General features: G+C 50.6%; 10 protein-coding genes across 10 annotated transcripts; 6 read left to right on the plus strand and 4 right to left on the minus strand.

The window, feature by feature from the left end:
* Positions 1-1,919: 1,919 nt before the first annotated feature.
* Positions 1,920-2,609, plus strand: ASPBRDRAFT_60211 (uncharacterized protein; the record flags this gene model as incomplete). Its single annotated transcript, XM_067628186.1, has 3 exons — positions 1,920-2,073; positions 2,123-2,401; positions 2,452-2,609. 3 exons carry the CDS (start codon positions 1,920-1,922, stop codon positions 2,607-2,609), a joined length of 591 nt encoding a protein of 196 aa, XP_067473113.1.
* A 454-nt stretch (positions 2,610-3,063) lies between these two features.
* Positions 3,064-4,313, minus strand: ASPBRDRAFT_49412 (A4/G1 family peptidase). Its single transcript, XM_067626330.1, has 2 exons — positions 3,502-4,313; positions 3,064-3,447 (listed from the first exon to the last, which is right to left on the minus strand). The coding sequence occupies exons 1-2, from the start codon at positions 4,100-4,102 to the stop codon at positions 3,251-3,253; spliced, it is 798 nt and encodes a 265-aa protein (XP_067473114.1). The 5' UTR covers positions 4,103-4,313; the 3' UTR covers positions 3,064-3,250.
* Positions 4,314-5,925: 1,612 nt separating this feature from the next.
* ASPBRDRAFT_79584 (uncharacterized protein) lies at positions 5,926-7,880 on the plus strand. Its single transcript, XM_067629458.1, has 4 exons — positions 5,926-6,266; positions 6,330-6,847; positions 6,904-7,065; positions 7,134-7,880. The coding sequence occupies exons 1-4, from the start codon at positions 5,954-5,956 to the stop codon at positions 7,680-7,682; spliced, it is 1,542 nt and encodes a 513-aa protein (XP_067473115.1). The 5' UTR covers positions 5,926-5,953; the 3' UTR covers positions 7,683-7,880.
* A 415-nt stretch (positions 7,881-8,295) lies between these two features.
* On the minus strand, positions 8,296-11,004 carry ASPBRDRAFT_60214 (enoyl-CoA hydratase/isomerase family protein; the record flags this gene model as incomplete). Its single annotated transcript, XM_067628187.1, has 6 exons — positions 8,296-8,416; positions 8,437-8,928; positions 8,991-9,156; positions 9,353-9,356; positions 9,515-10,165; positions 10,807-11,004. 6 exons carry the CDS (start codon positions 11,002-11,004, stop codon positions 8,296-8,298), a joined length of 1,632 nt encoding a protein of 543 aa, XP_067473116.1.
* A 262-nt stretch (positions 11,005-11,266) lies between these two features.
* Positions 11,267-12,586, minus strand: ASPBRDRAFT_211897 (phosphotransferase family protein; the record flags this gene model as incomplete). Its single annotated transcript, XM_067621943.1, has 3 exons — positions 11,267-12,072; positions 12,154-12,428; positions 12,488-12,586. The coding sequence occupies 3 exons, from the start codon at positions 12,584-12,586 to the stop codon at positions 11,364-11,366; spliced, it is 1,083 nt and encodes a 360-aa protein (XP_067473117.1). The 3' UTR covers positions 11,267-11,363.
* A 316-nt stretch (positions 12,587-12,902) lies between these two features.
* Positions 12,903-13,865, minus strand: ASPBRDRAFT_35596 (uncharacterized protein; the record flags this gene model as incomplete). Its single annotated transcript, XM_067623367.1, is given in 3 exon segments — positions 12,903-13,406; positions 13,426-13,593; positions 13,650-13,865. The coding sequence occupies 3 exon segments, from the start codon at positions 13,863-13,865 to the stop codon at positions 12,903-12,905; spliced, it is 888 nt and encodes a 295-aa protein (XP_067473118.1).
* Positions 13,866-16,274: 2,409 nt separating this feature from the next.
* ASPBRDRAFT_164608 (uncharacterized protein) lies at positions 16,275-19,051 on the plus strand (the record flags this gene model as incomplete). The annotated part of the gene is made up of 1 exon (XM_067619536.1): positions 16,275-19,051. One exon carries the CDS (start codon positions 16,275-16,277, stop codon positions 19,020-19,022), a length of 2,748 nt encoding a protein of 915 aa, XP_067473119.1. The 3' UTR covers positions 19,023-19,051.
* Positions 19,052-19,670: 619 nt separating this feature from the next.
* Positions 19,671-21,355, plus strand: ASPBRDRAFT_164612 (sugar porter family MFS transporter; the record flags this gene model as incomplete). Its single annotated transcript, XM_067619537.1, has 3 exons — positions 19,671-19,719; positions 19,804-20,253; positions 20,322-21,355. 3 exons carry the CDS (start codon positions 19,671-19,673, stop codon positions 21,260-21,262), a joined length of 1,440 nt encoding a protein of 479 aa, XP_067473120.1. The 3' UTR covers positions 21,263-21,355.
* A 2,140-nt stretch (positions 21,356-23,495) lies between these two features.
* Positions 23,496-25,661, plus strand: ASPBRDRAFT_49416 (uncharacterized protein). The gene has a single exon (XM_067626332.1). The coding sequence runs from the start codon at positions 23,544-23,546 to the stop codon at positions 25,263-25,265; it is 1,722 nt and encodes a 573-aa protein (XP_067473121.1). The 5' UTR covers positions 23,496-23,543; the 3' UTR covers positions 25,266-25,661.
* A 1,310-nt stretch (positions 25,662-26,971) lies between these two features.
* ASPBRDRAFT_211901 (esterase/lipase family protein) lies at positions 26,972-27,947 on the plus strand (the record flags this gene model as incomplete). Its single annotated transcript, XM_067621944.1, has 2 exons — positions 26,972-27,531; positions 27,591-27,947. Exons 1-2 carry the CDS (start codon positions 27,103-27,105, stop codon positions 27,942-27,944), a joined length of 783 nt encoding a protein of 260 aa, XP_067473122.1. The 5' UTR covers positions 26,972-27,102.
* Between the last annotated feature and the right edge of the window lie 48 nt (positions 27,948-27,995).

Consider the following 27,995-nt stretch of genomic DNA (forward strand, 5'->3'; position numbering starts at 1 on the left):
ACGTCTTGCAGCCCTTTCTTGCAGCCGCGACCTGCAGGAACTGCTTACACTCATCGAAACTATCTGGGTACACATTGCTGACTACAAAGCCAATTGCCACAGAAGCCTCGGGTTTCCATTGTTGGTTCCGACCGTTCAGTATCATTGAGGTCGCACTGTTGCATGGCTTGAATCCAATCTATATTTAATCCATGCCCGTGTCTGTCAGAATATGGTCTTACACACACACCGTGCTATTTACTGGTCAGTCTATTGACCTCGTATCAAATCCGCTCATAGTTGTCCTCCTTGACTTATTAGTTGCAGCCGTTGTTGCCTCGGCTGTATTATTATTACGGTTAAGATGGCCGTTCACGCCTAACTCAAAGTAGATGAAAGGAGTTACTTGACAAAAGGCGTGTACCATGATCATGCTATTTACAGGAATCTGCCCCATGGTGTGCGAATCCAGTGATAATTTGATTAATCGCACCATCCGGATGTCGATGATCCGCCCTGTGCTTGATTGCACTGCAGTATGATGGTGATATGTCTTCCGTAATTGGCACGCGCTCCCTTGGTCTTGTCGGTGAAGATCCATGGTAACACGGACTTACTGCATATCCCGGGGTAATGCCAAAAATAAAATATGCTTATGCTTTGACGAACTGCGAGTATTTTTAGAAGTCGGTATCGGAGGCTTAATTAAGATTTGCTTCGCCCGGCCCCGACCGTGGGGAGACGGTGAATGATGCTACCGGATAATAGGGAGATCAGGCGTCTCGTTATAATGCCATGACGTGTATGCCGGGCGTCCAGTAACTGTAGCTGAATACCTGCATCTGAAGCTGAAGCTGGAGCTGAACGTGTAGTCCACTTTGTACGGGTGCCTCGTATAGGCCCGTCGTCATTGCTGTCAATGATGTCAGTATCCAGGTACTCGCCAGGATGACCCCAAGAGCGGTTCTTCCCCCGGAACAGGAAATAAGCCCTCCTCTCAGCCTCGGTGGCGAGGAATCACAGTCGCCAAATACGAGGGCCACTGGGGAGGCTGATTGGCTGAACCACTCAATGCCTCTTGCGGGGATTTCAGCCGCTTCCAGTAGGACCCTTGAAGGACTCTTCCTGAACTGCTGCCGGGTTCTCATTTACCTATTGTAGATCAATTGTTTCATTTGCATGGCTAATGTTGAGGAGGACTAGCTCAGAGAAATGGAGACACATCTTCGACAGAAAAGCTCGCTTATTCTTTATATACTTCTATTCAACGATGCCTCAATCATTATCTAAAAAAACACGATTGACGACTATATGGCTGAAGTACATCTTCTATTGATGTGATATAAAGGATAGAGTCTACCCCAAAGCTACCATGTCCAATCCATACAAATGTTTCCAATGGATCACCTCGGGGCGATGCGAGGTCTGTCGGGGCCAGCCGATGGTTGTGCCCGTCACCATTTCGTCCCATAGACATCTTTACTGCTCTGCCCCAATGGATGCATGGTACGCCTCCAGCAGCTCTCGGGCACTAGACTGGCCAGGTTCCACACTGCTGACTTTAATTCCCCCTCATCCAACATCAGAATGACTGGAACCACCTCACTTCTAAGAATATCATCGTCATGCGTCTGTCAACATTGACCCCGAATAGGTCACTGTAGGTAGAAAAGAGGTCGCCTGATGAGCCCCTTCCACGGTTTCATTCGATTGAGTTGATGGCATTGCTCGTACCGAGCAAATGTGGACCCGGGGATGCCGTAGGCTATCAGAAAATCGCTCAGTGTATATACAGTTGAGGTACCAGACTTGTTTCCCCTTCTGTCTATAAAAGGGCCACCGAGTACGTCTCTCGATTGCTTCCAGGAACTCAAGGACACAGACATCCCAAACAGTTTACTATTGCACAATTCAATCTCCACTACATCATCTCTCTCAACATGAAGCTCGCTTTGCTACCCGTCCTCTTTTCGACCTCCGTGCTCGGGCTGAATATCGGCCGAGGCCAGTCTACGGCTCAAGTCACCTTCATTGGGGCAGCTAATGCCCAATTCTCCCAAGACTTCCCCACCGATGGGTCCACTGTCAAAATCAGTACGTTCCTATCCTGAGGATCACAGTGTATCCGGGCTGATCATACTAGCGAACCCCCTGAGTATCTCTCATATATCGGTCAGCACCCCAGGCGCTGTCTGTACCTTTGACGGCATTGACCATAGCGTCACGACTGTGACTGGCGTGGGTCAAGTCGACGTGGGCCCTCCGCAGACTCAGACTCAGGGGTCTTGCCGATTCGGATCTGCTCCGAGCAATCCCGGCCAGACTCAGCCCACCGGGGGTGAAGTGCTGATCACCTTCATCGGTGCTGCCAATGCCCAATTCCAGCAGCAGTTCCCCACTAATGGTGCCAGCACCAAGATTAGTACGTATCATGTCAATGGTAGTATTTCGTAAAGCTAATGCAGAAAACAGCCAATCCTCTGAGCATCTCCCACATCTCATCCACCACGGGTGGCGTCCAGTGTACCTTTGATGGCATTGACCACAGTGTTACCACCGTCAATGGTGCCCAGACGGTCGATGTTGGTCCTCCGCAGACCCAGATTTCTGGTGCATGTCATGCTGTTTAGCACGGCGAGCTTGGATTGTATTGGTGCTTTGTCAGACACTAATGGTGGAATGTTGTGAGTTTGTTACTACATGCAGATACTGCCCCTGGCTTAATGTTATCTGTTGGGCCTTTATATGGGCCCCAGGGGCATCCCCTCGTTTTTGGAGCAGTGATTATGGTATAATAGCAGACTTCTACGCGTATGGATGTCATTTTGGCAATGTGTATTCTCAAGGCATGCCTACGTGGCTGAAAGTGTATCGCAGCTGTATAATGCTATCAATTCATTCGTTCTCCATCTGAACTAGCATATACGTTACAGGTAGAAGTCGTAGTGCACGTTATCAATATAACGAAAACTATGTTCCCCACTAGCTATTCAGCGGAAGTCATGTACTGGCTGCATATGATCAAACCTACCGAGTAATCTCTACGCCATACTTTGTATAAGGTTCGTTCAATCAAAAGAATGACTCAAATTCATAGGGGCCCCGCAAAGTAAGACTAGAAACCAAAACTATCTACATTCTCGTTATCCACTGCCTCATAAATTGCAATCGAACACTCAGCCGATCACTTCACTGCGTGCCAATCAACCCTCTCTAGGTCGAACGTATTCTGCCACTGTTCCACGCCAGTGACAGCCCGCGCGTGGGAGGTTTAGACATAGGTGATAGTCACCTCGGAGTCACTGTCGATGGTAACATCAGTGACGACCTGGCCATTCTCCTCGATCTCAATGATGGTGGCATCCTCGACGCCAACGCTCTGGCCACCCGCTGCCTTGGCAACGGCGCCAGTGAAGGTGACCGTGCCGAAGTCGACCAGGTTGACGAGCTCACCGTCCTCCTCGAAGTCTATGTCATATTAGCACTCGAACCCAGATGATGGGATATATCGGGGATATTTACCTTCCACAATCCACTCGGCATTGATTCCTCCGAGGCTGGAGCTAGATGACAGCTCCTTGGAGACCTTCTGGCCGGTACTCTTGTTCTCAATGATAGCAATACCGCTGGTCGAAGAGTAGGATTCGACAATGGCGACGATCTCGTCACCGGCGGAGATGTCGATGCCGCTGAAGTCGTAGGCATAGTCGGGGTACCACTCATACCAGGCATCGAAGGAGGCCTCGCCGTCGGTTACGGTAAAGTCGACACCGGTCTGGAGGATAGCGTTGCCGTAGGTGTCTCCGTCGATACCGACCCAGGCGGAGGCAGCCTGGCTGCCGTAGCCAGAACCACCGGTGGGCTCAGGGACAGTGAAGGTACCAGTCACGGCAGTGTAGGTCGCGGCGGCGGAGGGAGGCTCCACCAGCACAGCGCCGGACCAGTTGGAGCTGTACTCGACGTTGGTCTGGTTCTTGGTGGTTGAAGCTCTGGCAACGGACTGAAGGGGGCGAGATCCCTTGTTTGCGCTGCGCGCCTTGAGGCGGCCCTCGAGGCCACGCTGAGGAGCCGCGACAGCAGCGCTGGCCAGGATGGCAGTAGCAACGGCAGCAGTGAACTTCATCTTGAAGGCTTGGTTGGTAGTGGAAGTGGAGTTAGAAGTGAGAGAGGCGAGTGTGCGTTGCAGCTATGAGATTGTCTCGAGAGGATTGCAGTGGATGGATAGAAGATGAGAACAACAGCGGATTGATCCCAATATTTATAGGATATCTCCTCGCTGGGAGTTTACGAAGTTGAATCTCTTCACAGATGGCACCATTTTTCCTCATACCAACCTGGAGGCAACGCCATCAACAGTTTACGGCGATTTAATCAGGAAGTGTGTGTTGAGAATGGCGACATCTCGACTGTTCATGTTAAGATGCATCGGAGTCCGGTGGTGAATTTAACATCGCCTTAGTGTATCTCCGATCAGGGGAGCATCCGCCGTATGCTCTGTGCCTAGATCGATAACTAATGTAGACTCTGGTCAGCCGATTAGTAGCACGACTTGTCCGATACAGATTGCAACTATGAAAGGTCGTTGTACACCGGAGGCTTTCTACCAGTCCCTCAACTTCTGGTACTATGCTACAAAGAACGAGTATGTAAGTACGAGCGATCTACTTTGAGGGGCGGCAGTAATACTGCCGGTATTACACATAGAAGAGCCAAGTCAGGACCATCGATGAACAAGCTACACACAGGCCATCGTTGCATCCTGGCACCCCTGCTAAGCATGCCAAGAATGCGTTACACCGGCCATAAAAACGCCATTAATCTATTTTCCCTGGCGGCCAAGCAGACAACATCAGCACCAGAGCCCGTCAGCTCCGGGCAGGGGCCTGAAGATAGAGGTCATGCTTAGTTTGCGTGATTTTGGTTCCGATTGCTTGATTTTCCTGCAGAATCCCCGTGCTACCTCCAGAGTTCATTCACGGACTCGGTACACTTCACATGATGTATTCCGCAGCTAATATGTGCTAGTCCTTTTCTTGGCGACGAGGGGAGAGGAAGGCCGCCTTGTCTACTATACTTATCAGTCCTCTGTGGGTGGTTATGATTCGAGTGTACCTAATGACACAATGAGAAGACCCGGTGGCGTCATGTGCCCTAATATCCGGAGCGTGCGGCCATTTATTCTACCAGATTCCAGTTGATGTCGTTCCCATTTTAATCGCCGTAGACATGGAAGAAGAAGAAAATACTTTAGTTCCTGTTCAGTTTATCAACTTGATGTGTGCCAGGTACTGCTGAAGGGCGTTTGAGTTGGTTGGACGGAATGCTAGTCAACAAGCTCAATGAAAGCGGTGCTGAGATATGCTGTTTCTGCCATATGCGAGTAGGGAACCTAGGAATTAGTGGCAGCTGCTGCGAAATGAGGCAAATTTGAAATGATAGCAGCAGCATACAGTCAGTATCAATCGCAGTGAATATACATTTTCCATCACCGAGATAACGGATATTTTGGACGTCAAAAGTCATCTTGTCAACTATTCAATACAAGAACCACACAGCACAGACAAAAGTGTCGAGAGCTGACAGCCCCACAAAGAAATGCCCCAAGTAGCTAGAGGATAATAGGCGTGAGTCGGAGAATTTGATGCATTCGGCGACCCAACGCCGGTATCTGTTTTGGCAGTTGTTTTGAAATCCGCAACACTTTTAATAGTGACAAGAATGTCGGCAACGACCGGACCCACGCCAGAAGACAGTGTTACCAGCCAAAGAGACCTCAATGGATGCGCTTGAAAAGGAGGGGTTCCATCTAAGTGGAGACAGCGTCTTGCAGATTGCGTGATGTGATTGAATGATCCGCTTTTCGCCCCCCGCCGCTAAAGTGTGCCGCCAGTTCCGCTTCGGACACGGCGGCAGGGGTTGGCTGCTAATGATCAAAGCCAATATCCTCACGTCCAGCCTATCGTGTACCGTGAGGATGTTGGCCCGGAATGGGGATAGTAATGTCCCGCTTCTGAGAGAAGACCCTGCGCCGGAGTATGGCAGTATCACAGGAACCACGTCCAAGCCAGCCAGGCCCACCTCGTTTCGGCGCACTCTGGGCACGACCGAGGCGTTCAGCATTATCATTAGCATCGTAATAGGCAGCGGCATTTTTACCTCCCCTGGCGCCATTGACACCAACGTTGCCTCACCAGGGGCCGCCCTGGTCGTCTGGTTCGTGGGAGGCATTTTAGCTTGGACAGGTGCTGCAACGTTGGCTGAGCTGGGGACGGCGATTCCGGGTGAAGGTGTGTACAACCCCCCCCTAGCTACTATAAGCCCCCTTCAACAGCTCACTCTGTCTGCTGTAGGAGGTGTTCAACCGTACCTTCAATACATCTATGGTGATGTGTTTGGCTTTCTTGCCGCATGGACATGGGTCATCGCGGTGGTGCCGGCCTCACTGGCAATCCTGAGCATTGTATTCGTGGAAAGCATCTATTCAGCGGCCGGGGTGACCGACCAGCCCGAGAGGGTGGCACATAAGGTTCTTGCTGGTCTGGTGTTGCTCACCATCGGCATGGCGAACTCAGTCAGTACTCAGTTCAGTACCCGGTTGAACAAACTCTTCGTCACCGCCAAGTTTGCCGCCATCCTGGCCATTGTTGTTGCGGGACTCGGCGTCGTCTGCTATCATCTTGCGGGCTGGGACAGAGATAGTCCCCTGGAATCCCAGGACTGGCTGACGAGAGACTGGTTTGCTGCCCGCAAAACTATTGATTTGGATGGGCGGGAGATAGAATGGCAGAAGCTACCCCGGTGGGAGACTCTCGGTCATTATTCCGCCGCTTTATATGGCTCACTGTGGGCGTACTCGGGATGGGACAAGGTATGCTGCAGGCTAATTCCCCAAGCATCTTCGCGTTCACGGCTGATCATTGCTAGGCAATCTATATCAGCGCTGAACTCTCAGCCCCGGCCCGTCAGCTGCCTCTAGCCATCAACATCGCCATCCCCATTGTCATAGTCAGTTTCATTGCAGTGAATGTCGCGTACTACATCTTGCTGCCCTGGAGCGCAGTGTCCACGACTGATAGTGTGGCAGTTGTAAGTCTACCTCCTTGGTGTTACGGCAATAGAAGTGGGCAAGTATCATAGGCTGACCTCTGTCGCAGACATCATTCAATCACCTCCTTGGACCTGCATTTGGTGCCGCAGCGGCAGGTCTCATCTGTCTCGTAGTTGCAGGATCCTTGCTGGGAAGTTCGTTCGTCGCCGGTCGTATGGTGGTTGCTGCCGCCAAATCGAACTGGTTGCCCTCATTCCTCGGCCGCGTGGGCTCGGTCTCAGGGCAGTCGCCATCAACAGCAGATGCCCCTGTTAATGCGATCTTCTTCTCGACTGCTTGTTCCATTGTTTACATCTTCTTCGGGAACTTTCGAGCCCTGGTGACGTTCAATGGTCTGGCGGAGTATACATTCTTCTTCCTGACTATGGTCGGCGCCATCGTCCTGCGAGTTCGTGAACCACACCTTCCCCGGCCTTATAAGCCGATGATCGGCATACCCTTTGCGTTCGCTCTGGTCAGCGGGTTCGTGGTTACTCGCGGCGCTATTTTTGCCCCTGTGCAGGCTGTGGTGCTCATTGGACTGTGGCTGATGGGCCTGGGGTTCTACAGTGCGAGGAGACGATTAGGGAAGGGAGAGGCGGAGATTGCCGAGTAGTCACTTCAAAAGGTAGCTAGCTTGAATCATACGTATCTACCTCTCGTTCGCTTGCGTACTACCTGAGAAGTTGGACAGCCAACTTGCAAATCAAATGGGTTGTACCACTAAACCTCTAGAGCTTCTCGTTTTATATTTTATTTCATTTATTTTTTTATTTATGTACTTTTTGTTTGCTGGTGTACTCCTGGAACTCGCATTACAATTCATTATAGACTAGGCACATGAGGCTGGAAACCTTCACTCAGTCTGCAAGTTTTTGTACGAGTAAGTGAATATATATATTGGAAAATCCTAAAGCGCGACATGCTCGAGTCACTCCCGTCTTGTTTGGCTAAGCATGATGGCAATCCTGTCTGACAGGATAATTTCTACATTACAATTTTGTTCTCAACGAAGAATACGATGAGCCAGCTAGCTATAAAAATAGTCCTTGGTATCAGACGCCTCGCGATACAGCTATCCTGTATCGACTTCTAGCAGACCCATAGTAAGCTCCGTGAAGGTATAATATAACTTCAGTGGGCCCCGGATGAACCTCGCGAAATGGCCAAGTCTGGCTTTGGAAGAAGTCTATGTAGCTGAGAGTATATATTCTCACCCCACCCGCCCTTCATAATTTATGTTTCTTCCGCCCTTCCCCTATTGCCCGCATCTGCTGCTCCGGAACCCCCGTCGTGACCATTTCAAGCCCTGCGAAAATCTCGTCGCAGTTTTGCTGATTATCTATGCGACTCTCTGACCATGGATCAACTTCTTCATCGACAATAAGCTAGATTGTGTGGCGACCGAACCGAATAGCTCGTGCACTCTACCGAGAACCTGCTCCAGAAACCCTGTCGAATCATCCGGCTGTCCTGATGGGGCATGGATCACCTCATTGACAAATCCACTGGCAACTAGTTCTTCACAGGAGATCCTTTTGCTCATAATCAGCGCTTCATTGGCCTTGGCAATCCCCAGCCGCCGTACAAAGGAGCGAGACGCCGCGCCCTCCGCTGCAATACCGAGCGAAGAGAATGGTGTGAGGAGATAGGTATCGGGTGCTGCAAATATGAAGTCTCCCTGTGCGATGAGTGCCGCCGAAAAGCCGACCACCGGCCCATTCAGTGCCACAATTAGGATTTTGGAGAAGTCGATGAATATTTGGGTGAGGTCGAGATTAGAAAAGAAAGTGCTGCTCATATGCCGCCGCACATCGGTTCCGTGAGACATGTTTTCGAAGGTAGAACTAACATCTGTGCCGCTATAACAAGCAGTGGATAATACTATTAGCGATGTGAGTATTTCCCAGGGGGTGAAACTCACGCTGAAAAGAACCGTCCTGTGCCAGTCAGAACCGCCATGGTAATGTCGGCTGTTCGTTCGAGCTCGCGAAAGATGTTCCCGTGTTGGTAATAGTGGTCTTGGTTGAGTGCATTAAGCCTGTCAGGTCGGTTGATTGTTACAATGGCTATATGGCCTTGCATATGAACTGTGACAACATCTTGGGTCCCCATCCTGCATCTTTCATTCATATTTCTTCTGACCACCCGGAAGCCTCGAAGCTCCTGACGAAAATATAATCAGAAAAGCTTTGGTCTTGCCACTCGACAGCCAATCTCAATATGCGGGTGCGTACCTATTTAGGTTGGATGCATATGGAATTCCGTCATTCGCGCAAGGCATACTCCCCTTGAAGAAGATCTTCTGCAACCAACAGGCACAATAGCCTATGCCTCGTTGGTTAGGGAATCCACGTGGAGGAGACTATATCATCTTGCAATACAAGTGGGATAAGTTACTGGAAAAAAGTAGCGAATAATAGGCGTGGCTCAAATCTTTGATTTCACCCGCTGTCCCTTCGGAAAGTGCACTTTCCACCGTTTCTCGACCGTAGTATGATCCCCAGCGGGAGAACTACCCTGCCTATCGCGGAAGACCCTTTCCTCCTCAGACCAGCGCCTTGATTCGCAAGCTAACCAACAAGCAACTTCATCTGCGCAATCGTTGACTGCTTCAAACGGAACCTGGTGTGAATACCCCTGTATTACAACTTCGCGCACGCGGCCAGCAGCAGCCCCGCCACTGCCTCCAGTAGCAATGCCCGTAGTCCGACGCTTGTCACTCCTAAACTCCGGGAGGCTGAGATTGGATTTACTCCCATATATGTAGAGCACACTGGGCCGTAGATACGGCAACCGAGGGAATAGTGCTGTTATCTCTGGGCGGTAAAAGGGGAACGAGGTCAAGAGCTCAGGGTCGAGATCCGGGTGGGTGAGGCGGTTCCTAGAATCATGGGGGCCGGCATCAGGAGCAGGGAGATCGTGATAGGGTCGCCCTAACGAAGCAAGATGTTGGATCAATGGAGTAGCAAGCCTGACTGGCATCGGTTCATGACACCGGTCATGTTCCCCCTCCACATGAAATTCCTTCTGGTCATCCCGCAAGCCGTATGCCACCAGTCGCGCAAAGACACGTGAATCCCAGGTTTGGTAGAATGCCTTTCGACGGAGAGACTCGGTCGCTGCCTCTCTAGATGGCCAGGTATCTTGTCGGTGAAGGGAGAACTGTAGATACGGCCGCACCAGGGTGCTGTGATCGCATAGGGTGTTGTTGCTGAGCCGAGTCACTGGACGCACGATTGGCGCCTCGACGAGGACGATAGCGTGGAATAACCGTGGATGGATGAGACTAAGGTTAACTCTATGGAGAAACAGGTCAGCCAAGTACTTGCGAGGATGAGAAATGGCTCGGCTGGGGAAGCGAACAACGAAAAACACCCAGCACTATGTGCAATGGCAATTATGGGACGTGGCATTTGATCTCGTTTGACGTTGATCAAGTGGAGAAGGTCGCGACTGTGATCAAAATGGCTTGCTAGATGGCAGTCAATCGTCAGATATGCTTATGTTTCGAGACTCCCACAGTACGTCAGATGGTAGGCTCACGGTCGTATCCAAGAAACCCTTCATTGGTTATGCTGCTCTGACACTGATGCGCAGGATCCGCCGCCCAGATACTACGAATGCCGAGCCCTTCTCTTCCGCAGCGCACCAGCAACTCCTCACACAGGGGCTCATAGAGCTCCTATGTCGCACGCAGCAGTTAAAGAGAATGTCTGTCATGGTGCGAATGGACGTACCTTTGGATACCCGGTTCCTGGGGCAATCACAATTGTTAAATCTCCAGGAAGGGGCGTTGGGTTGATGGTGGGAATGTACTGTTTAACAGCTAAATGAAGAATATCTTCTTGTGTTCTCGCAGTGGCCGCAGGATACTCTCGTATATGTTGACACGGCACTGTATGCTCAATTATTCGCCAATGGCTCGATGAAGACATGACTGATAGTACGGTGCAGAATAGGAGAGAGAAATGATGGCAGGGACTAGACTGTGATATACGATTGACCGCAGTGGCAAAAATGCAGCAGCGTATCTAAGTATTAGGTTGCCGCCGTTCACTACACTCCTCGGTCATATGTGGAGTCTGGATGATAGACATCTGCGACATCACAAGCAAAAGGTCCTTTGATCCTTAGTTACCTTACAAGGACAAGCATAGTGGCGTAACGAGGAGCTAGTGTCAGTTTACTAATTTGGGTCTTGACTTGCATTCACCGGTTGCTGTGTTACTCCATGACCTCACAGTTTGTCTCCTTGCAATCAAGCAAGGATACCCTCGAAAGCCTCACACTAGATCTATAATCGTACTGACAATCTCCCCCTGTTCGTTCCCGCCTTTGCTTGCCTGACTAGTTCCCAAGCATCCTCCGCTGAAGGCTTCACTTTTGAGGCAAATCTCGCCGAGGCAGGACTGCTGGTCTGCCGCTGGACATGCCTAGCGGCAACGCTCTGCAAGATCACAGTAGTTCGGAATGCGAAGAATGCATCGCCCCACCAGAGATCTGGTTCTGGATCCCAGCCTGCAGCCTCCGCATACCACTGCACGCACTGTGCGCGAGTAGGTAATCCCGTTATCTTCCCTGAGCGAAATCCTGCCACGTCTTGGTCCAAACCACTCCAGAAATAAGGATGCGTGAGGTTGCAGATGTCCGAAAGGGGATGGCCAATGGTGGCCATCTCCCAGTCAAGGACCCCGATTACACGTGATTCGGTGGGATGAAAGATTAGGTTATCGATCTTGTAGTCCCCATGCACTATCGCGTGTCGACCTCGCGGTCGAAGATCGTGGCGAGAAAAAAATTTGATCATCTCAGCGAGGTGCGGCAAATCTCCCACCGGAGCCCTTGTCAAGGGATCTTCCACCTTGGCCTGTGCCCGGGATAACGTAGTGAATGTCGCCAGTTGTCGGTCATAGTACCCGCCTTGCTTACCAAACTTCTGCAGCCTGACGGATTGGGCGTTGATGGTATGGATCTTGCCTAGCACGTGCACCGCATCTCTCCACCTGTGAATACAAGGTCAAACCATGCAAACAGGACTGACGCAGTAGGGCTGGAAACCTACAGAGCCTTTCTTTCTGCGGGACTCAACTCCCGGCATGGTAGAGTCGGTGAAAATTCGGCCATCAACGAATTGCATCACATAGAATGGTGTTCCAAGGATGTCATTATCTTCGCACAAGCAATACGTCCTTGGGACCGGGACATCCGTATTTTGAAGGGCTGAGAGTACTTCATATTCTCGCTCGATCTGATGGACAGCTGTCGAGAGGAGCTTTCCCGGAGGCTTCTTTCGCAAGACATACGCCATACCACTGGAATCCGTGATTTTGTACGTTGGGTTGGATTGTCCCACCTCAAACTATCATGTAACACTAGTCAGCTCATTGTAGTAGAAGAACTCGATTAAGGTAGCTCTACTTGTTCGACTTTGAGGGGGGTTCGGATCAGGGGTAGCACATGGGAAAGATATTCCTCCAGGGCATGAAGATCAATTGGGTGGCGTAGTGCGTTAGACATTATGAAGGAGTGAATACCTGATATACACTGCAACGAGTAGATATCCTAATAACTATCCTATAATACAGGATTGACTGCTAAACTATCTTATATGTTGAAATACTGCGAGCCAACATCTTGAGGGAAACCGACTAAGGCTCCACTATGGTGATGCCTGGACGAACCTAAAACATAGTGGAAAATGATAGTCCATTTGACGCTTAGACATACTTTATGTGGTACAACGGAACAGACCTGGAACAGACCACTGTATGATGCTATACAGCAGGGTTCTCGCCTTAGCATTCTGGTTCCTCTGGTTACACAACATTGTCGATCAGTTCAGTTCGGTGAATCGAAGACGGAAATCCAGCGGCGGTGTTGACGCAAACATTCCTGAAGGCTGTGGGATCTTATCATCTTCAGTCTCAACATGGAAGCGTTCGACAATCAAGGCTACTTGTCGTTTGATCTGTGCCATGGCCAAGTGTCTTCCAACACAACTGCGCGTTCCATACCCGAAGGAAAGCATACAGACAGTACTTGGAGCGCCACCTGTGGGCACCTGCTTGGGATTATCCGGTTCGGATCGATCAATCCACCGTTCCAAGCTAAACTCCTCCGCATCATCTCCCCAAATATGACGAGCACAATTTATCGCCTTCGGACAGATGCCGATGTTCGTTCCACGGGGTATAACACGGCCTTTGATACTAGTGTCGCGAATAGCCTTGCGAAGGAGAAGGCCAAAAGAAGGGAAAAGCCGCAGTGACTCCATGACCATTGCGTTCAAGACTGGAAGACGAGTATCTCCGGAAGGCATATGACTTCTCGTAGTCGTCTGAGTGGATTGAAAGCACCTCGACAAGGCCCTCCGGGTCCGTAGGAACAATATACTCAGAGCCGAATAGTCCAAAGAAGTGCATCAGTCCATGTGGATAGCATCTCTCGTTGATCCAGCGAGTCACATTTTTCGCCAGAGGCTCGTCGAAAACATCGAACACATGGTCGTAGAGCCAATTCGCCGACTGTAGGGGTTAGCATCAAGCTGGGAAGAGGAGGTAAGTGTAGTATTGTGACAAACCTCTGGGCCAGGAAGATCATTAAACGTGCTATGGTGTCTCCTCAGTGGAGTCGTGATACATAGACTTAAAGGCAAGGAAGTCAACCAGGAGACAATCATGGCACCGATAAGGAACAAAGGACTGTCCGTAAGAATCCCTACGTACCGGACGAGCACGTAAAGGCAGGCGCAACAAGCATAGTAGACGCCTTTAATCTGGTTTTGGCTTTTCGGCATATCGGGAGAATTACTTATGTGGAATTGAAGTGAATGACGACACAGGGTCAATATGTAGAGCAACAAAGCGAGATTATGTAGTTCATATTTATATTATTATCAACCACATTTGGTGCAACGGTTGATGTTTCGCAGAAAGTGAATAAAAATTAACCTTTGTTGCTTCTTGACTGCTTCTTCCCGACAACCTGCATTCATACCTCTGCACAGCGATCCCAATACAACATCTCACCGCATACCACTCTCCCTCCCCAGCCTGCTGGGAACGATCCGGTTACAAGAGATCTACATGCTACCACCTCGCCTTCAGATTCCCTCGGTGACTTGATCTATAGCAGTGAATTAGGTACATAATGGATCAACTAGCTACCGTATATGTCAATTTTCCTGTTTCCATGACTCGTCTAAAAGCCCTTGCTTCATTCTAGCTGCTTCTTTAGTCAGGGTGCGTCAACCGTGTACCTTAAAAGGATTCACGGACAGTATTACCTGTTATATTAACGAATCTTGATTTACTGCCTGGTTTACAATTGGCCCGGTGCCTTATCCGAGCAGTACCCGTAGAGCTTACGACGGAGCCTCAGTTTGTCGATCAGAGAGGCCATACCTTGATTCGGCACGGTGACTCAACGAATGAAGGTACATTTCCTTGTTCGTATCTAGAGCATACAGGTTTTCTACTCGGTTTGTTTTCCAAATCCTGACAAATCCCGCCTGATTATATGCTCACCTGACCCGAAACAGGGACAGGCGGATGATAGTATGTGCATGTCACACATTGTGGTATATAAGACCGATTGATCAGCAGTTCAACGGTATCACTTTCGCCGCATCTGTAAGGCCCTGCGTCTCTCCTATCACGTTATTAGAGCGTCAGAGCAGTCACCAACTGGGTCCTATATCATTTGACGCCCAAAGGGTGGAGTCTTGCTCCGAAATGATGAGGTTGACTGTGTATCCTCATCCCCCGCTATGGCAGAGTCTCATTCATCTTTAAAGGTAGAGTCGGTGGCAGTAACAGTGACACGGAATCAGGGAAGCAGGCAACTAGTACTTTATTTTGGTCTTCGTGCAGATTGCCTCGAGCAGGATGGCGTCGACGGTTCTTTCTTAACATACACAGCCAGTGGCAAGACCGGGAATTAGAGCGTCGAGAGGTCTAAAACCCAGCGGGCGATCGATATGAGAATGCTAGTAGCCATGACGTGGGAAGGTACTGTCAATGACTTGTCATGAATAACCAGGATTGACGCGATTATAAGACGAACCCAAATAGGTCTCTCTTTAACGATCACATCATTGAACTGCAATACGGTGGAGACTGCCTGCAGGTGGCGTAGTGGTAGAACATCCCCAGGAAGGGCTGTATATCAATAAAGAGATAGGGAACCTTTTCTTAGTATGAAGCCTATAGATCCAATTCTTATTGTAGGTACAATACTCACCCCAAAGAACCCATTCTAGAATAGATCGTAGGTGGGTATAGTGTATAATAGAAGATAGAAAACGAAAACTGTCTCTTCTATAATCTAATATTTTTATATGTATTCGCAAACAATAGGTCTGTGTTTAGATATATTGCGGTACTGAAGAGACTACGGTGTATTAAATATTTATTAAATATTATCTATATAAGGGATCTAATTCTCCGGATTCTATGGGACGCATCCCGGACCTCCGGATCTACCATAATTATATGAAGATAGTCACTGAGTATATATATATGTACGGCAAGGCATATATGCCACGCTCGCTATATCAATTAACAAAACACACACACACACAATACGATGGAGACTCTAGTATAAATTTCAGGGTCTCAATCAATACCGTTGGGTAAAAATTAGTGGCTCCCTGCGTCCGATTTCTGGCCTTGTGGATGGGCGGGCAGGACTCGGGATATCCGAACGGAGCCGAGGGTCCTGCGTTCCATGTTTGTACGGGGACACATGTGTACTTGGGCTGGGCTTGAGGACAAAGTAGTGAATACGAGTAATTAATTTTTCAGCAAGTCCCTTCCCCGTGGGGAACATTGTCCAATCAAGGGATTTAGTTGTAATAAGTTGAGCGACTCTGGAGTGACCTATCGGTCTCGGGAGCGAAGCACGGCAGTTCCAGGGAAAACCCGCACATCCCAACCCCGATCCTGTCCACCTACTCCGTACACCAACTCACGCCACGCTCTGCCAAGAATACAGCGGGAATACCGAAAGCCACTAGCTCGATCCTCAGGGTTCAAGATCAAAATCGCACGGTGCTCGGGGGGTATTCACGCGAGGCACCCCTCATCATGTCTCGGACGTTTACAGACAAACGCCGTCTCTGCCCCTCAAAGGATTGGGGTATCCCGCAGCGAGAAGACAACATGATCACGTAGCCTCCATTTTATTGAGCGCCTCGAAAGCCAAAATGCAGATTACGCGATGTGGAATACACGGCTTTCATGAAGTGCTGGGCATTGACGTGGACGAGATCCGGTTCTATTGGACGATTGAAACCGACGATAAAGATGCCTCTCAACTTGCCTACCAGATTGTGCTGAGCACCGACGAGACCGCCGTGCAAGGAGATGCAATCGATGAGTCTAACCTGGCCTGGGATTCAGGTCGGGTGATGAGCAATGAGCAACGTAACATCATCTGCAAGCCCGATAATGGCTTCCAGTCGACTTGCAGCTATTACTGGCGAGCGACCGTCTGGGATCAGTTGCAGCGACCCCATCACAGCGCCGTCAATCACTTCTTCACAGCCTACCCCCGATCCCACCTGCTGCCTCCTTATAGCATGAACCAGACCTACATGCCGCATACCAGTCTCATTTTCCGCTCCTGGTTCGAGGACGAGCCGAACCGATGGAAAGCCGTGTGGATCGGTGACGGCGGCGACAAGCCGATTTATCTGCGCAAGGCCTTCGATCTGGCGGAGGCCCCCACCCGTGCCATTCTGTTTGCCTCTGGCCTTGGACACTTCAACATGAATGTTAACGGCACGCCAGCGTCAGACCACCGGCTGGACCCAGGCTGGACCAACTACCATCGTCGTGTGCAATTCACAGCTTACGACGTGACGGCTCAGCTGAAGACCGGTGCCAATGTGCTGGGCGCGCACGTGGGCAATGGGTTCTATGCAGGCGACAAGGGGGACGATCGCTTCTTTTGGCCCATGTACGAAGACAACACTTATGTCCGCTATGGTAACGAGCTGTGCTTCTTTAGCGAACTGCATCTCTTCTACCGCGACGGCTCCCACACGACGATGATCTCGGATCCGTCCTGGCGTGTCCGCAAAAGCGCCACCACCCTCGCCAATATCTATGCCTCCGAAAACCACGATCGACGAGAATATCCAACAGGGTGGGACACGCCCGACTTCGATGATGCGGACTGGGCCCCCGCTAAGCCACTGACTGGCCCTCGTGGTCATATTTACTATCAAACCCAGCCACCGGTGGTGTTGCACGAGACCTTTGAACCGGTGAAGATAACAGAGCCGCGTCCTGGTATGGTATGCTACGATCTGGGACAGAACGCCTCGACGATGGTGCGCATCGAGGTCGAGGGACCAAGAGGAGCGGAGATCATTGTCCGTTATAGCGAGACGATCCGAGAAGATGGCACAGTGCTGATGCCAGATCCATTGTTCAAGGAGTTTGAGACTGGTGTCTTCTCCCGGATTCATCTGGCCGGAACGGGCGCCCCTGAAACCTGGGAGCCCGACTTCAGTTTCACCAGCGCACGGTATATCCAAGTGGAAGGAGTATCTCTGGATGGCAGTGATGGTCGTCCGGTGATCCGATCAGTCGTCGGACGCCATATCTCGTCCGCCGCTCGCCGCCTGGGCACAATGCAAACCGACAAGGAAGATGTGAATCAACTGCTCAGCGCTCTATCCTGGACCTTCAGCAGCAATCTGTTCAGTTACCATACGGACTGTCCCCAGATAGAAAAGTTCGGCTGGCTGGAGGTCACACATTTGCTGGCGCCGGCCACACAGTACGTTCGCGACATGGAAGCCCTGTACACCAAGATCCTCGACGATATTCTGGACGCCCAAGAGCCCAGTGGGCTGGTCCCCACCATGGCACCCGAGATCCGATACATGTGTGGCCCGCTTCATGATACCATCACCTGGGGTTGTGCCGTGTGTCTTCTGCCCGACATCCTGAGGGAATACTACGGTTCCACGCATGTCGTCGCCAAGGTATTTCCCGCAGCGGTGCGATACATGGAATACATGCGGACCAAAGAGCGCCGTGGTGGCTTGATTGAACACGGACTTGGGGATTGGGGCCGTGGCATTGCCTTTGGGAACAACCAGGCTAACATCGAGACCGCTATATACTACCGGTGCCTACAGTGCGTGGCCATGATGGCTCGCGAGCTAGGCGAAACGCAGAAGGCAGAAGAATTCGAGCAGTGGGCTGCTCGCATCTACATCGTGTACAACCGTCACTTGCTGGTTACGGACGACACGTCTCGTCCCTACGCCTACTACACCTCACTGGACAACTACCCAGAACGTGACCGAGACGCAATCGCCCAGGCCATGGCTTTGCAATTTGGACTGGTCCCTGAGCAGTATCGCAAGGACGTGATGGCTGCGTTTTTGGATGATGTGGCCGATGGTCGTATGCGTGCCGGAGAGATCGGGCTGCGGTTCCTTTTTAACACCTTGGCTGACGCGAAGCGACCAGATCTGGTGTTGCAGATGGCCCGTCAGGAAGAGCACCCGTCGTATATGCGGTTTCTGCGGCGTGGAGAAACCACCCTGTTGGAATTCTGGCAAGACGAGTGCCGCAGTAAATGCCACGACATGCTCGGAACTATCCATGAATGGTTCTATGCGGCCGTCTTGGGATTGAAGCCTACAGGGCCGGCATATCGTACCTTTGTGGTAGACCCGCCTTATGACGCTGAATTCGAGCATGTCAAGGGTAGCGTGGATTGCCCCTATGGGAAAATTGGCATCGAATTCACGCGCAACGAGCAGGGTCAGGCTACTGTGAATGTGCGCGTGCCCTTTGGCACCACCGCCACGGTGAAGCTTCCCCGCAGTGGCAAGTCTTCGGCATATTGTCGGCAGGGAGAGGAGAGTCGGGATGTGAATGGGGGGGAGGTTAGCCTGAGCCACGGCGCCTATTCGATATTTGTACGCTAGCAGCCATTAGACTCTCGTAACCGTTCCACGCAGCTTGACCATCTTGCTGAATGGCCTGATCGTGCCTAAATCCCGTCGACGTATGTGGGTGTCTCGGTAGAATGCCGACCGAGTCAACCAAAGTAAGTAAAACCGAATCGTGACGGCTCTGGAAATGCCAGCGAATCCGGGTGGTTATCCTGGAGGTATGTATCAAATGGTGCTCGGGATATCCGAGTTCAAGAGGTTTGTGTGTGGCCTTGGCTGGTGGCTTAACCCGGTTCGAACTGGCGTGCCGCGCTTAGGGCTCACCACCCCAGATGGGCCAGAGAGATGGATACCAGACTAGTAGCTACTCTAGCCCAACTTGAGAAATAATGGGGTCTCTAACAGCCCTGTGGAATGCTTTCGGGTCAGAGTCTCCCGAAGCCATCTCCGCGTTTACCCCAGAATGAGTGATCCCGGATTGCCGCGGCGGCAAGTGAGCCATATTACCTATACCCCAACCCCGGCTTCGTTCTTGGATTAACCGGGCATACTAATCAGGTCAGACGCCACTATGCGAGAGACAATAGTCTGGCTGTTCGTATATAGATGGAGGGCGCTACCGGCCCTCCCCATAGGGTTTTTTTGCAACCTGAAAAGCAGCTCTCCGACCAGACGACCATCATGGCCAAGCTATCAACATTACTCTCCGCTGTCTTCTTGGCTATTGGAGGTAGACATCTTTTTCTCCTATCGTCCTCTTGACACGAGCTTGAATATATATGGATCAATAAATCTAACCCCGACGAATAAATAGGCTTTCTTTTCGGATATGACAGTGGTATCATTACCTCGACGATCGGCCAAACCGAGTTCATCAGATACTTTAACAACCCCAATGATACGGTGACCGGGGGTGTGGTATCCGCCTTTCAAGGCGGTGCTATCCTTGGAACCATCATCAACATCTTCACCGGCGACCGACTGGGACGCAAAAAGTCCGTCTTTGCCGGTGCCTGCGTCTCCATTGTGGGCTGCGCGCTGCAGGGCGGAGCGGTCAACATGACCATGCTCATCATCGGTCGGTTTATTGCAGGTGTGGCTGTGGGCATGCTGACTGCTACCGTGCCCATGTACGCCGGTGAGATGGCTGAGGCCGCATCCCGCGGTATGATGTCCGGTCTGCTGCAGTGGATGTTAAGTTGGGGATCTTTGGTTGCCCAGTGGTTGGGATATGGATGTTCCTTCAACACTACCGACTTCCAATGTACGTTTATCCCCGATCATGTCTTTTTCCTGACGCATGTGTACCAGGTGTCTGACTTCGATCTACAGGGCGCTTTCCACTTGCGTTTCAATGTGTCCCTGGCCTCGTTCTCATGGTCGGTGTTTGGTTTCTCCAAGAATCGCCTCGCTGGCTGATGGAACAAGACCGCCACGAAGAGGCGCTGGCCACCCTGCATCGCCTGCACGGTGATGGCACCCCAGAGAAATCGCAGTACATCGAACTGGAGTATCAGGAGATCCGGGATACCATTGAGGCGGAGCGCGCAAACAATACCATTACCTGGTCCTCCATCCTCACCAAACCTTCCTGGCGTCGTCGTCTCATCCTCGGCTGTGGTGTGCAGGCTTTTGGCCCATTGTCGGGCATCAACGTCATCAACTATTATGGAACGCGCATCTACAGCTCATTGGGTATCGAGACGCGCACCACGCTGATGATCATCGGTATCTCCGGCGGCCTGTCGATCGTGTATTGCACCATCGGACTCTGGGCCCTAGAGCGCGTGGGTCGGATCCGTCCGCTGATCGTCTCGGCAGCTGGCATGGCAGCAGCGCTGGTGTGCAATGCGGCCATGTCCCAGCATTATAACGAGAGCAACACCAACCAACTACGGGCAATGGTCGCAATGAACTTCGTCTTCAGCTTGTTCTATACCTCGCCGGGGATCATCTCCTGGGTCTACCCGGCGGAGATCTTCCCCGTAGATATTCGTAACCAAGGCAATTCCATCACCACTTTCACCAATTGGACCGTCAATCTGGTGTTCGCGCAGTTCTCGCCTACAGCGCTATCCAACATTGGCTTCCGTTACTTTTACGTGTTCTTTGTGTTTAACCTCATCGCCATGATCTGCTATATCTTCTTCTTCCCGGAGACCAAGGGTAAGACCCTGGAGCAGATGGATGAGCTGTTCGGGGATGTGATGGTGTTGCCTGGAGACATGAAGGGAAAGGAGGAAGCCCAAGTGACCATGATTGAGGATGCTTAGAATATCGGGCCGTAATTCGTTTCCTCTTGACCGTTGGGACAATTGGGTATGATTACTGTCATTATCAAGTATGCAGTCAGTGTGAGAGACGCCTAGCAACCAATCATTTTGAGTTCATCTGTTGAATGCATATGTAACCGTGAGCTCACAGAGACAGTCTCAAACTCCTCTGGGTTCGGGACTCTTCTATACGCTTTGTCTAAAGCAAAGGTTCGATGGCGGTGGGGTTAAAATTGTTGCATAGTCCGTGTTCCTACTTGGAGCCCAATAAAGCAAGGTTGGGGGCACAGGGTCATAATTTTCCTTTCCAATTTCTTTCTTACGTTCGGATACAAGCATTCTGGTTGCATTACTGTTGCTGTCGCCGCCAAGGGCGGATTTGCTTCAAGGTCAACTGATATATCAGTGCATTATAAGTAATGGAGCCGAGTGACGTCAGTTAGTACGTCCTGGGCTTCCATGTGTAACGTTTTGGGTGCCTTTGGTTTCTTCACAAGCAATATTCAGCCCTGGAAATCTACCGTAGAAAGTTAACAAAACTTCTTCTCCACGCAATCTCTCATACTGTATGAGTGGGTGGTGCATTTTATATATATGCGCTATAGAAAAGTGCTGACCAAGCCGACAAACATATAACTTGAAGGAAATTACCTACTCGTAGTACTACCACCACCTCAACCAAGCAAGTATCTCTCCTATCTTTGGTTTAACCGCCAGACTCATGCACGTGAAACATAGTATCCCATAAGATAGTCTTAGACTATTCTGGATGCAATAATCATCGAAGCGGATATAATTAAGCGAGTTGTCCATAGACCGCGCACGTGAATTAGATAATATCAATAACATTATCCCTGGAAGCAGTAGCATTTACCCCTGTGGGAGCGATATCCATTGGGCTAGGGTTAAATGAAAACATATACTTGCCCTGTCCCGAACAGCGACGCGATACCGACCCCTACATATCAATATATGGTGGTAGCATACCATCCCAGACCTTCTTTCGGTGGGCTTCATTAATGACTGCAATATGAGCATGTTAGCGTGTAGAGTGCGGAGCAAGATGTGGGCAGCTGATGTCGATGGGTACAGGGTGCCGGCTGCCATCTGAAACCTGGACCGGAATGCGACCGTTGATGGCTTTCAAGTGGAATGTGCGGTGCGGGAGATAAGGGTCGAACACGTTGGCCACACGGTAGGTATTACTATGCCTAGTATGAAAATCACAAGAGTCTCTGATGAGATTGACATATTGAAGACACGAGTTGAGCCTCTCAGGGTCCCTCAAGATACTGCCAATGGTTTGAGGCGCGCGGGACAGGCTTGAAGGCAGATGATCCAGTTGAGGCGGAAGCAGATCTCAACAGCCTCGGTCGAGGGCGCCACCGTCAAATTTTCTTACCGTTCGGATATAACAAGACGATCATAGGTTACCTTGGTGATTGCACTGGGGATGCAAGTCTCTTGAAGGCCCCAGTGTCTCTACTAAATGGCGCAACCCCACCCTCCCTGCATCTCACTAGCACGAGATTGTGAGTCACGCGGGTTTGTAGTAGCCTCCACCCCCCGGCTTGAAATTGGGACCAAGTGCCACTACTGTTCAAGTGTTCGTCGATCCGTGGTGAGCAGCTTCGGATTCTGGGGCACAGATTGTCCATGTGATATTGGAGTCGGATTCTGCCTGCAGTGGTTGTGCCCTTCGTACAGAGCCTTCCGAGCATTTCCTCGTTTCTGCAGCCACTCTATCACTACGTAAAATGAACGGACGATATCAGGTTCAATAATCCCCATTCTTACACTTCCGAAAAGAACAATACTTCCATCCTGAGGCAGCTTTCCCGGTGATTCAAGTAGTGGCGGTTGACTGACTGTGGGAGTTGTTTGGGATCTTGCGAAATCCACCTCGGCCGCATGTAGTGTTTGATTAAGATTTTCATCCGCCAAGCCGCCGGTGATCCTTGTGGCTGTTAGTAAGTTTCATCTGAGCGCGTTGAACCTGTGGAGTAGACATATCTTGGGGTCAGTGCTTTGCCCTTTGTGTTCTCGAGTTTGGTACGTGAAAGCTGAAAGGAGGACATCGCAGTGGAGAAACCACCCCTACCTACTCCGTACTCTGTAGCCCCTAAAACCTTCTCAGATCAGCAAATCTTGTTGGTCCTGCCGCCCCACCTGCAATGATGCAGTAGTTATTACATTGAGGGGAATCGGTTGCTTCAATCACAACCTTCTTGCCCTTTTCTTAACAACTCCTTATTCCCCGCATCTCGTTGTTATTAACACCATGGATCTGCTATTGGACTTATCCCCAGACGAGCTGGAAGAAGCAAGAAGGCGAATAGTCGGCAAATACGACGAAGAAGATTGCAAGGCTGCCATCCAGGGGATCCGAATCCCAAAGACATTCGAAGAAGAGGTTCATCAACTATGCACCATTCGCGGCATACGGCATCACTATGGCTTCGCCCAGGAGCTCCGTGGAACCATGTCGGAATTCACACGCGCCTTAAACGCCCGGGATATCATGAGCGGTGTAATTCCGACCATGGCGTCGCCTGAGGAGGTGCCTTACTGTATCTGGTATCCAGACGTCCCGGCGGAGGAGACGTTGCGGGCTTTGGTGCAACGATACCCGGACATGCTGTATCATGTCGCTCGGGCTTGTGCGGTTGCAGGATACGCTGACCTCTACATGGAGCTTGATCCACTTCCAGAGGTCCATGTTGCCGAAGAGGCTGGCTACGCGAGCATGCAGAGGGGTAGCAATGGCAGTCAACAGATCTATCAGCACATCATGTCTCAGCCTGTGAGGTTTGAGATCTTGAACGACTATACACGGACGGTCAATATTGCAGCACGTCAAATCGCATTTCTAAATGGGGATACTGCGGTATACGCGAGCCTTACGGCCAGAACGAAGTATTCTGGGCCGCGCGATTTCAAAAGTAACGCCCCGCCATGGAATGAATATTGTCGCCACCCCCCGTATTTCAATATCACGGAAGACTGGGGCATAGATGATCATGATAGCAAGGCCCCGGACGCACCCGAGGAGTATGTCACACTGCTATATAACCCTCTGCCTACAAATCTCCCTTTAATCGACAAGGACAAGCTCATTCATGTTGCCGCATACAATGGAGACATCGATCGGTACGCACGGCTTCGACGGCCTCGGATGCTTGAACATGAGTGGGCCATGGTGGTACACGGTATCTATCATTATCCATTCTTTGCCAAATGGTGGAATACACAGATCCCTGAGCATCCGCAAGATCGAACCCAGATGAATATTAGGCGCGCAATCAACGCCCGCCGCATCATGTCCAACGATCTGTCTTGGCTCACTGCCAACACTCCTGGAAAACTATTGCCAGACCTCATCTGGTTTCCAAATGTCGCGAATTCGACGACCTATGAGAGGCTCGCTCACAGGAGACCAGATTTGTTTGAGGAATGTCTACGGTCCTGCATAGTGGCAGGATATAAATGGACGTGGGATGATTTGATGCGCGCTGCACCTGCAATCTTTCAACAAGAGTTCGCCCACGACTTTATGATGCCCGGCTTCCAGTGTGAAGACCCCAAGCTGTGGTGGCTGACCAAACACGCTAGCCACGCGCTGAAGATGGAAGCCGACTGTTCCCTGAACAAACACTTCCAAACCGACATTTCAAAAGCCGTGGATGACGCTACCGCGAAATGTAAAAGGAGCCCTGACAGCGACTGGTGGGGGGACTACTACTCAGCAGATTCTCTCTATCATCCGCCGAATTCTCCGATCATTTTCTTCCATGACCCCGTCCGGCCAGGGTCGTGTGAAGGTCCCTACAATGGTATGGACTGTGGCATCGGTGAAGGTGTCGACCTTGCGTTGTTTCTCGGTGATGCTCTGTCGAAGGAGACGTGGAAGAGAGAGGTTCTGGATGAGGACTATACCACAGCCTGTCTGGTAGATGTGTGGGACTTGTTAGAGAAGGAGAAGGAGAAGGAGAAAAATAAGTAGGTGCCCATATTTGAAATTTAACCCCCGACAGGTCAGCCACTTCATACTCAATGTACACAAATTCGAAACCTCTCTTTTCTGCCTACTATTCGTGACCAGATAGGCTAAAAGGCCTCAAATTCACCCACGACAGCGCGCTAATGCACGGAGTCATAAATATACTGAGCTATTGGCGAAGTGCAATTCCCCTAAAGAAACTGGCCGCCGGGACGCGGTGGAATCCAATCCTACGCTTAACGACATCCACGTACCTGCGGTAGTAAGCTCTCTTACCCTTGGAGGTGCTATATGTATCATAGAAGCAGACGGGAGGTCAGATTGTGAGACATCAGTTAGAAGCACAACTAGGACAATAGCGGCAGTACCGGAAGTCAAGGGCTAGTATACAGATTTCAGGCTTCAAAACATCTTTTGTAGCTTCTAGGTCGGTGTAGCAGATGCCAATACACGGAATCTTGTGCGCATGTCCTGCGGAGGGACGCTGCCGAGTGGGGAGGGCTGCCTGCACCCGCTGCTTCCCGCGCCGATCCGGCTCCCATGTTTATCGCCTCCTCGGATCAGGGGTTCTTTCTTTCTCCTCCTCCGTGTGGTTCAGTCTCGGACTGAACCGTTTCTCCAGGCCGGAAGAAGATAAAGAAGATCTGTTAATTGTGTACCGTATGATTGTTTGTTTGGCATCGCTAATGTACGCACGTCTTAGTTTCGCCCTTGGCGTAGTGGATTTACGGCCGTTCGGCCTTATGGCGGACATACCACACAGACAGACCTGCTTCCAAGCACTGGCCCATTCAGAAATTTGGTGGTTTGTTCTTCCAGGGCGCCCTCAAGGTCTCGGTCCGCTTCGACGGCAAAGATCTCCACTACCGGACCCGGATTCGGTATAGCATAGCATAATCAGCGAAATCCTTGTCGATTGGCGAGGCGGCTTCAAGGTTGTCTCTATTTCAGCCCCCAACAGAGCCAAGAACCATCTGTTACTGGCGCACAGGAAGCTGAAGCTCCACCGTTTTGTCCCGTAGCGAGTGGCTCATATTTGGAACACCAGCGCATATCGGCCGTGCGTCGCCTCCTGCCGCCTTCTGATCAAACCAATATTGTCGTTCCAAGCTCCACGGTATGCTTCCTAGGTTTCTACTGATTACCTTTTGAGATTAGAAAATAAAATAATAAAAACAATAATTTCTATGCATTTCTTCGTTCACATTTGACAATATGCTCACCTTATATCGGCAGGTTAATTCCTTTGGCCCCCACGTCGTGCTATGGATGCCGCAGTAACTAGTAACCAGTTGTAACGTTTGTCGGAATTTTGATTACCTCCACCCGCGGCTGTCAATGGGAGGTAGGGACATTAGGAAACTAGCATGGTGTGTCCAATTAGCACCAGTTAGACCCTACCTACAAGTACCTATGCTAATAGACGGTTTTATCGCCTGCCTGTTACGTACTTGGCAGATATGTAGGTGTATTGATTTGTGGGTGGGGTACTGCGCCTCCGATTTTAGGCTTACGCTTGGAGGTAGCCGTTGCAACCTGACGTGCGGCTGATAGGGAAGGACAGCTCCTAATGCTCAGCCCACACTGGAAATACGTCAGGAATCATGTAGTTATTATGTTTCCCAAGATTAGTTAATCAGACTATAACTAACTAACTAATCACTAGCAATTGTTAGTGGTTCAACTTAGTGAGATACCACTAACTAAGTCTGCCACTCCGCCTTTTTTAGCTTACGCCTGGTAGCAATTCCGACTGTTTCCTCTCTTTCTTTCCTTCTTCTGACTCATATTCAACATAGAAATCTCCCCACCCACTTTCCAAGTCAGAATCTCTCTCAATATGTCTCCGGCGAACCTTCCGATCATTGCCATCGTTCCAGGTGCCTTCGGCACACCTCAAGGCTTCGAGAAAGTGCTGCCGTATCTGACCGAAGCCGGATACGCCACACACCCGGGATCATACCCCAGTTGCAACCCCTCTGATCCGACCACAGTGTCCTCTTCCCAGGATATCGCTCACTTGCGCGATAATGTGTTACTCCCTTTGTTGAATGAACAGGGAAGAGACATCGTCATCATCGCACACTCATACGGAGGGGTTGTTGCAGGTGGCGCAGCCAAAGAACTTGCAAAGGGGACCAGAAACGCCCAAGGTCATTCAACTGGCATCGTCGGCCTGATTTACGTGGCAGGCAATATTACACTTGAGGGAGAGTCTCTCTTCACTGCGGTAGGCGGTGCTTATCCTCCTTTTATCAAAGTCGACAAGGTACGGTTTCCCCAGAACAATCGCGATGAGAACCACAGGGTATTGATAATTCTTCCCAGCCATCTCAGGGTCTTGCAGTCATCGAACCGGCAATGGAGGTTCTCTACAATGACTGCGACCGTGCCCTGGAGCCAGAATTGAATAAGGTGATGCTCCCACACGCGCTCCGGGCTTTTGAAACGCCCGCCACTGCCCCAGCCTGGGCGGAGAGTGCATTCGATGGTAGGAGAGCGTATGTGCGGACATTGGACGACTGTTGTAACCCTTCCTCGTTGCAGGATATGTGGTTGGAGAAGTCCAAGGTAGAATGGGATGTTGTGGACTTTAAGACCGGCCACATGCCGTTTGTGAGCCAGCCTCAGGCTTTGGCGCAGCAGATCATCAAGTTTATCGATGGGTTTCTGGCAAAATAATGGAGTCTAGAAAATAGAATAGCGTGGTGCAAATCTCACAAAACTTATTAA

This window comes from Aspergillus brasiliensis, assembly GCF_001889945.1.
Source record: "Aspergillus brasiliensis CBS 101740 unplaced genomic scaffold ASPBRscaffold_27, whole genome shotgun sequence".
NCBI lineage: Eukaryota > Fungi > Ascomycota > Eurotiomycetes > Eurotiales > Aspergillaceae > Aspergillus > Aspergillus brasiliensis.

Excerpts from the sequence above, each read along its gene's own strand:
- ASPBRDRAFT_79584 (XM_067629458.1), top strand. The coding sequence starts at position 5,954 with ATGTTGGCCCGGAATGGGGATAGTAATGTCCCGCTTCTGAGAGAAGAC. Across the intron at positions 6,267-6,329 it reads GACGGCGATTCCGGGTGAAG|GAGGTGTTCAACCGTACCTT; the intron begins GTGTGTACAACC and ends TGTCTGCTGTAG. Across the intron at positions 6,848-6,903 it reads CGTACTCGGGATGGGACAAG|GCAATCTATATCAGCGCTGA; the intron begins GTATGCTGCAGG and ends GATCATTGCTAG.
- ASPBRDRAFT_49412 (XM_067626330.1), bottom strand. The coding sequence starts at position 4,102 with ATGAAGTTCACTGCTGCCGTTGCTACTGCCATCCTGGCCAGCGCTGCT. Across the intron at positions 3,448-3,501 it reads TGCCGAGTGGATTGTGGAAG|ACTTCGAGGAGGACGGTGAG; the intron begins GTAAATATCCCC and ends AATATGACATAG.
- ASPBRDRAFT_49416 (XM_067626332.1), top strand. The coding sequence starts at position 23,544 with ATGGATCTGCTATTGGACTTATCCCCAGACGAGCTGGAAGAAGCAAGA.